This window comes from Meriones unguiculatus, chromosome 4, assembly GCF_030254825.1.
Source record: "Meriones unguiculatus strain TT.TT164.6M chromosome 4, Bangor_MerUng_6.1, whole genome shotgun sequence".
In the NCBI taxonomy this organism is placed as follows: domain Eukaryota; kingdom Metazoa; phylum Chordata; class Mammalia; order Rodentia; family Muridae; genus Meriones; species Meriones unguiculatus.
The window spans coordinates 115,217,492-115,225,966 of NC_083352.1; the positions used below are offsets into that span (position 1 = coordinate 115,217,492).

General features: G+C 44.7%; 1 protein-coding gene across 2 annotated transcripts in view; it reads right to left on the minus strand.

Annotated features, from left to right (window-relative positions):
- Positions 1–8,475, minus strand: part of Stk4 (serine/threonine kinase 4) — a 91,155-nt gene continuing 82,680 nt past the window's right edge. The window contains exon 11 of one of the 2 annotated variants that reach the window (XM_021636306.2): positions 1–3,781. In XM_021636306.2, the coding sequence (XP_021491981.1) occupies positions 3,623–3,781 (159 nt within the window). In that variant the 3' untranslated portion in view covers positions 1–3,622. The remainder of the gene's footprint in view (positions 3,782–8,475) is intronic. The other variant, XM_060382863.1, reaches the window with a different exon arrangement.

Genomic DNA, 8,475 nt, shown 5'->3' on the forward strand with positions numbered 1-8,475 from the left:
TGCAGTCTAAAGACCAGTTTATTTAAAACAAAGGTGACGGGTATTGGGGGAAGAATGAAGGAGAACAACTCTAACAGAAAAGCACACAGGAAGTACCTCGAGTTAAAAACAAATGGCAGTGGAAGAAGCTAGGTCTCAAACATACAAACAGCTGACCTCCATTATTTACACCCAAACCTTACAAAATAGCATTTCAAGTCAGCACTTAAGCCAGTGTTATTAGTTTTTGTTACAAAAGATTAAAGCTACAAACTTCACATTTTTAAATTGTACATCAGCAACAGCATTTAGGATTTTTTTTTCTCTCCAAGTTGGTCTGAGTGCAGGCTGGTGGAAGAGACTTAAAGAACATGGATTCCAAAGATGATGAAGGTAATCCTAACAAAAATACAAACACAGTGCTTACAAAGGGCGAGGAGTGTGGTTTGCGCAGGAACACTCTCCCCAAATAAAGAACTGTAATCTTTAGAGGCAGCAAGGTATGCTGGGAAAGACAGTGGAGGAAGAACCAGACCCTGCTACACTCTGCTCTCATGACTTTGAGAAACAGACCTTACCAGAGCCTCGGTTTCCTGGTCCTTAAAATGAAGAGCTACCCACATCTCTCAGAGCCACTAAGTTTGGGTAGAAAGGGGGCTGTTTGGGTTGCCCATTTCTTCTTGGAGTAAGCCTTGTTACTTTGTAATTTTCTGGGCATCTGTCCATTTCACTACCACCGGTGAATTTGTTAGCGTGAAGCTGTTCATAATATTCTGCTTAGTCTCTGACCGTCTGCACGGTCTATAGTGATGCCATCTCTCTCATTCCTGACATTAGACAGGGGTACTGAGTTTTAAATGGTAAAATAAACTCCTGGCATACAGGGTGCTACTGTACAGTGTCAAAGACTCAAGACTAAAGGCCCGAGGGTTCAGATTACTGCTCCTATCTCTCTACTTACCGAACAACCTTTCTCTCTCCCAGCCACTCAAATACCTTCCAATCAACTGAAGTTTAAGAAAAAATATACAGGAAAAAAAATTGAAAGGTGGTTTGAATGAATGAATAGGAGCACAACTACAATATTTTTAGAGAGTGTGAGGTTTTGTTTGTTGAAAGGAAAATTTAGGTGTGGGCCATGGCTTCTTGGAAGCAGAGAGCCCAATGTCCTCTGCAAGCCTGAGTCACAAATGTTCAAGCTCAAGGGAAGCAAGATACGATTCCTTGAAGTTGGTCCTCAAGGAAAGGATGGTTTGCTACCTTGCCTGTCACTGGATAACACATACATCTTTCCAGGAAATGGCGCTGCTCAGCTAGACTGCCAAGCACCTGACTGCCAGCTGTGTGGTACAGACATGCTTGCAACCCAAACAGACTCCAGATCTAGGATCATAGCTGCAGAATAGTCACAGGAGAAACTATTTTCCTGTTCTTGAATCTTGCCGTAGGCTTTCTCCATCTGGCTGAGCTCAGAGCACTTTTCTTCAAGAGAAAAGAGCTACAAGGCTGAGAGAGTAAGTAGCACAGCAAACGTAATGCATGCCAGATGCTCTGGGCTTTTAAAAGCTTACTTGACTGGGAGACTATTAATTCAGCTGGTTTTTAACAAAAGAAAAGAAAAGAGAGACAGACTTAGACTTAGTCTTCGCGAGAAGCCATGCTCACTTCACTCTAAGCAGTTAGGACTTTCCTGGTCCTGTGACAAAGTGATGCCATGGATCCAGATCCACAGTGTCGTGGGAAGGAATCTTTCAAATTCATTTTACCATATGAGAAATAACTTAATAAGCCCATGGGATTACTATGAAAGCTGCAGTGCACCTAGCTCAGTGTCTGCCATGTGCTACCCAGGGAATGCTAGCTGCCATTTATCATTCCAGCAAGGGCTCCGCAAACTATCCTCTGATTCTTTCTGCCACAGTGACTTTGCCAGCCAGGTCCTGCTGCCTCTTACATTTTTTTAAATGTAAAGAATATTCTTTGTTTTAACTGCAAAGAACAGAATCTGGTCACAAAAGGGAACATCCCCTGCCTTTTTATCGACTCTCAGGTTAGGGAGCAAAAGCAATTATGGAGTTGAATTTCAGTGTCCTCGGGTGCAATCCAATCATGGCTTGGATCAGAGGGAAGAAATTAGGGGAAAATACAAGGACAACTGTCTTTCCAGTTTCTTCTGACTGCAGTCTTGAGCCAAAGGTGTGGGAGAACTGCCTTCTGCAAAGCCCCCTGGCGTGCTTCAAACCTTCCACAAGTGCTTGTTTGTCTCTGGGAGACACTGCAAGAAGCCTACTGATAAGCTGAGACAGAATGACATGGTTCCTCTGAGAAGCCTTTCCATAGCAACTCAGGTACCAAAGGGGTGAGACAAGGCAAGAGCAGGGGGTCCCTGGGACAAACTTGATGAACACCAGTAGCTTCGTTCCCTCAGTGAAGAGGCTCTTGGTCCAGTGGCCCAGGAGAAAGGCCCTGAGTTCCAATCCCTACTTTTAGTCTAACTTGACTGGTGACATTGGCAATGTCACCTCTCCTTTAATTGCATAACACAAGATCAGACCCACTGACTGCTCACGTCCCTTCCAGCTCTGGCAATTCTTGGTCCAACTAAGCCTCCTGGGAGTGAGTGTTCTGGTGTTCATTTATCCTTGCCAGATCCTCCGTAATGAATGAAAAAAAAAAAAAAAAAAAACTAAAACAATCACATGTTTGAACGTGGCCACAAAAGCAATGCCCTTTGTGCTGCATGCAGGAAATGCAGAGCAGAATGCCACATGTGATTTTTCACAAGAACAGTGAGATTTTTCTGGACTGGATGGACGTGGCCCTGTTGGCTAGCTGGTTCTTCGTAGGCTGTCCTTTCACCAGATGTGTCTCCTCTTAAGGCACTGGGCAGTATCTGGATGTGACCACAGGCAGCGGGAAGGGCGTAGGCAGATGAAAGGCATTGAAACAGCAAAGGCTAGTTTGCAAGGAGGGTGCCAGGCTTCTCCTGGGACTCAAAGAACATTCTCGAGTTCTCCAGGCTTTTCCCTGGCATCGCCGACAGCTTCAGAGGCCAGTGATAAGGGCATGAGGCTCATCACTGTGGTGGCACAACCACCCCAAGACTAATTCTTCCACACACCCTGCCATGGCTGGGGCTGGCTCCCGGGGCTGAGTGGCCACCAGAGCTTCCCCGTGTCCTCTGCTCTCTGGCTGCAGAGTACCGTAAGATCACAGGAAAGAGGCAAAGTGTTGGAAATTGTACCTGTACAGAGACACCACCACACAGAGTGGGGATCTATTTATAATTTATATATATATGCATATTTATATATTTTAAAAAGTCTTCCAGAGAGGGTAACCAAAGACTATTACTAGGAGGAAAACAAAAAGAGAATGTAAAAAATTTCCCAGCTGTCACTCAACTAGGAGTCTCTGTTCCTGGGATCTAAAATTCTGAGTTAAAAGCGCCAATACAAACCCTTCAAGATACACCCTGCTGGTGTAAATACACACACCAGGTGACACGACTGTCAAGGTAGCCCTGCCCACTGGCGCACATTCCTGAGGTCACAAAGGTGCTGTGAAATGACAGAGCAGAAGTGCTGGCTAGCAGATGTGACACTAGCAACCCCAAAGCCACGAAAGGCCTGGGCTGGTGTCCTCAAAAGTTCTGTTGCCTCCTCTTCTTGGCTTCAATAGCATCCAGGATTGGCTGCCGCTTGGACCGGTACTTCTGCCGAATCTCTTCCATCTCCTGTTCCATCATAGGGTCAAGGGCCAAGAGCCTCTTCTGAAGGTCCTCCACAGTCCAACTCTTAAGCTAGAAGAGAAGTGAGGAGTAGAGTCACCACAATGTCTGAGCTGAGAAGCCCACAGAGCTGTTGAGGCCATGCATCCCTTAAAAACTGAAGAATGGTTTTAATGTGCCCTGAATGAGAAGTAAAGCACATATTTAGCATATACAGTAACTTCCTGTATGAAACTAATGGCCGCCTCCCAATTCCTGCCCAGTCCCTAAGAGGAGCAGAGACAGTATGCATATCTCTAGAACCCCAGAGGCCAGAGTTTAGGGCAGGGGAGCCACCTCCCTCCCTTACCCCTCAGGGTCACACACAGCCATACTAACCCCCACTAACATTCTCTAGAGTGAAGGTGAAGCTAAGCACTCTGTGTGGGTCATCTACACGTGACTCCTGAACACAAAGATAAAACCTTTGGCTGGAGAAACCCTGAAATTACCAATATCAAGTTTATAAACAGAGAGAAAAAGACGACATATAAGGATGATAGCAAGACCTGACATGGTGAGCTCTGGGGAGCAGACAGACTGACTCCTTTAATGAGAAAGGATACGAGTGTTCTTTTACTCCCAGGCTCTGGTGGACAAGTGAGGGAGGAGTGACTGGATAATTGGCCAACATCTCCCGGCTAGCACATGGCAGCATCAGAGTGCAACCCAGCACGATGGCCCCACAGCCCATGCTGAGCCAGCTCTGCAGAAAGGCAGCACAGCCTTCTGCAAAAACTCATGTTTCAAACAGGGCTCCTGAAATGCCAGGAGACTGGCAAGTTATGGTCGCAGGCTGGTGTGGTGGCACACAGCTATAACCCCAGCACTTGGGGTCACAGGCAGAAGACTACTGAAAGCTAGAGACCAGCCTGGTCCACACAGCCAGTTTCAGGCCAGCCAGGACTACATAACAGTACCTGTCTCAAAAGAAAGGAGGAAAAAGCAATTTACCAATCTCCTAAGTTGTTTGTACCTACAGAAGGAGAGCAGTGACAGTTTATGAGGAATACTGTAAGAGTTAAATGAAATCTGCTGCCCTAAGTGTGAAGTGTTGCAGATTTTACACAAGGACGGTCCTGGCTCGCAGACGGGTGAGTGAATGCCTGCATTATCCACACTGGGTGGTGAGAGTCCTTCTTTGCTCCTAAGAAGTACAGTGTTCCTAGAACTCAAAGGCTCGCCCAACTTGCACAAGGAGTCTGTTGTGCCACATTTATAAACCTATCATATCCTCCAGTCAGCCCTTTCCTGAGGCCTCCACAGGAATGCATTATAGAAGGTAGGTGAAGGGAGCCCCTTTCTGCCCACCTTCCTCAGGAGGTAGGCTGTAAATGAGTGCTACAATGGTCTTCCTAGAAATGGCTCAGTGTGACTTATCACCACAGGAATTTTCTTTGGCTGGTTTCAGGGAAGTTTTCCGAGAAGTGAGAAAAGCCTACCAGGTTAAGACGAAGCCACCTTTGTAATGGGAGAATGGAAAAAACTTGAAAGTATGGGGAAATGCTGGAAAGTTGAGCTGAAAAAAAAATATGTCTTTTTTTCCAGGCTGTGGTTTTATACCAACTTGGAGGTTGATGTTTTTGGCCCAGGGACCCCTGAAGACTGGTGTTTGCCTAGTCTTTAGTGTTTTCAATTCCTCCTCCAAGAGAAAACACCCCAAACCCAATACTGAATGTTGCTGGTAGCTAAGAACTTAATCCTTAGATCACTGTCTGTACTGGCTGTGTAACCCTGAAGAATAACTTCCCTTTTTAGCCTTAGTCTCCTCCGAAAATGCAGGTGGTCTAGGTCCTCCCGATGGGGCTCTAAAGGGCTTCAGAGGAGATCCCAGGTGCCACTGATGCCCAGATGCTACTCAGGTATTTCTTATACATCCTCAAAGTGGCAATAGTGACTCTACATCTGCCTTTCCACTTATCTGTTAGCAAGATTCTCACAGAATTGCTGCTTGATTTAAAGCTTCTTAGAGGTTCCTAGTTTCTAAGCAGCTTTTTGTCCTTGATTCTAACCTGGAGTAACAGATACTCTTGTTTTAACTCAGCCACCTACATGGTTGCCCTTAGTCCTCTGGGGTTTTTATGCCTGCCCCATTAGGACACAGCCAGCAGGGCTCAGCTGAGAATTTGATCACACCATCCAGATATGGATTTTTCTGACAAACAAGCTCAGACAATGGTTTTACGACGCCAGGTATAGCATTTCACCTTCCTGGTCCTTGGTGACATAAATAAACTTCAAATGGATATTTTGCAAGAAAATATCTGGTTCTGCAATTTTGCTATAACCAGCATCCAAAGAATCACATTTTCAAACCAGCAGTCCAGTAAGTGTGAATGGTTTTCACCAGACGGGAAGGCTGAACAAGAGCATCCTTCTGGGTTTGCACATGCCCTCTGTGCTGTGTCTCCCTCATATGCAGCCCAGAATCCACACCTGACCTCCAGAACAATGATCTAGATCTGACCTTACTAGCTATCTTAGTCCCAGTAGTCACCGGAGCCTGTGGTCTACACCAAAGAAGCTCTGGAGTACTACCCCACCTTCCTCCTCACATCAGGAAATGCACACCCTTCTCTCAGGCACTCAAACCCACCCTGCTTCTTCTTTTGCCTCCCCACCCTCCTGCCCACATTGGAGCTTCATCAGGCCCAAGGAGCTCATCTCTGGTATGCTGGTGTAATTCAAACCCCATCAGTGTTTTCTGTTTCTGCCCCAAGTCCAAGCCACCACCACAGCAAAAACACAACTAAAACCTGAGTAAATCAGATCTCACTGCCTTTAAACTTCTTTCCCCTAGGAAGGCCTCACCTCGAACTCAGCCCCACACATATAACTCTACCCTTTGTTTGGACTGTGGACAGTTCACTTGGGCGGCCTCAACTGTCCTATGTTTCTGCAGCTTCCGGGGCCTAGAACACACTTTTGTCTCCATAGCTTGTGCTCAGTTCATTCTTAGCCTTCAGATCTCCACTCAGACATCACAAAACTTTTCTGAGCAGATTATCCACCACTTTGTTTCTTTAAACATCACGGTTCAGTGAACTTGAAGAAGAGGGAAATATACATGACTAAATGATTAGATTAATTTTATAATGAATCTGTTACAGTACAAAGAACCTAAACCACACAGCCACTTCTATCAGGATAAAAAAGATATTTCTGTAAATTCCTGTATTTTCTGTTTCATTTCCTTGTTAAGTCCAGAGTAATTTAATTTCATGACTAGGCAAAGGCTGCCACATGTCTTCTCTCTTAGGTAAATACGACTGTTCATAAAAAAAGTACATCTTGTTATTTTTACTCATTCTACTTGCTTCTCTCTCTAAGTTCCAGGAGGGAATGAAATGGTCTCATCTTATTCACTCTGCTAAGCCTTAATGACTGAAGGGAAGAATACATGAATGATTCTTCATTTCTGTTGATGGCTTCCAAAGATGAAGTCATCAACCTTGTGATCCAGGAGCCTCTCAGCAGCACCACCAGCCAGTCTTTCACCACGAGACCCTTTGTGCAGGGGGTGGGGGCAAACCTCATGCAAACTGTAACATCCTCAAAGACAAACAGTTCAAAAAATATGTCTGAGCTTTCTGCTGATGAGAAGCAAGTCTCCAGTCCCAGGTTAGTTATGGGTGAAGGGTGTGCCTAATGTAGTTTTTTCCTTCAGGCAAAAAAAAACAGCTTCTACTATAACAATGTTCTTGGAGAAAACCAAATAATCAAAATATTAAGAAACAGAACCCTTCTGGACAAGAACTGACTCAATGGCCACCCACAGCTGCAGGCTCATTACTGAAGGTGAGAACAGCCCACACAATTAGACTCTTGTTCAAAAAGAGCTCTCATTTTAGGTGGAGAGCATAGAATTAGGCTTTTGATGAAGGGCATTTAGAACTTCCGAGGCCACCTGAAGGCTAATCGACGCATCAGTTCTGGGTTGATGGAAAAGACTGGGCAGACAGCGCCAGTATTCTGTGCGTGGCTCACTCACTCCAGTCTAGCAAACACCCAAACACCATCTCCTTTTCCCAGTCTGATGGTGTATGTTGTGTGTCCACGGATCTCTGAGCAAGTTAACTTTGACAACCTCAGGACAGGTGCTGTTTGTTTTAACAACTGGTCTCTAAAGTGTGTTTTTAGATTTGTTTTTAGCCAAAAGTTCAATTTTACCCCTTTTCAGCAAGATATGATGTTCCCTTATTACTGAACTCCACACTTATGCATGTAAAAATATGCTAATTACAGTAGTATTTGCCATGTGTTAAGCATTGTGTTTTATCTACACTGATTCATTTAACCTATCCTTAAATGGTATTGCTCTCCTTTTACAGAAGAGGTCAATATGGGTTAAGAGTGGGTAAGTAAGAAGCTGGAGGGATGGCTCAGTGGTTAAGAATGTGTACTGCTCTTTCAGAGGACCTGAGTTTAGTTCCCAGCACCTGTATCAGGTGATTCATAACCATCTGTAACACCAGTTCGAAAGGGATCAGACTCTTCTGGCCTCCAAGGACACCTCACTCACATGCTCATAGCCACATATATATACATGTATTTTTTAATTTAATCTTAAAAATTAAAAGAATGAATAAGTAACTTGCCCATGATGACATAAGTTACTGAAAGAAAGCAGACGAGTTCTGAAAATGAGGCAGTGAAAAGTGTGAAAACTCAGGAGTTATTAACTTAACTAACATTAAGTGTGTCAATGGCCCTCAAGTTCAAAATGC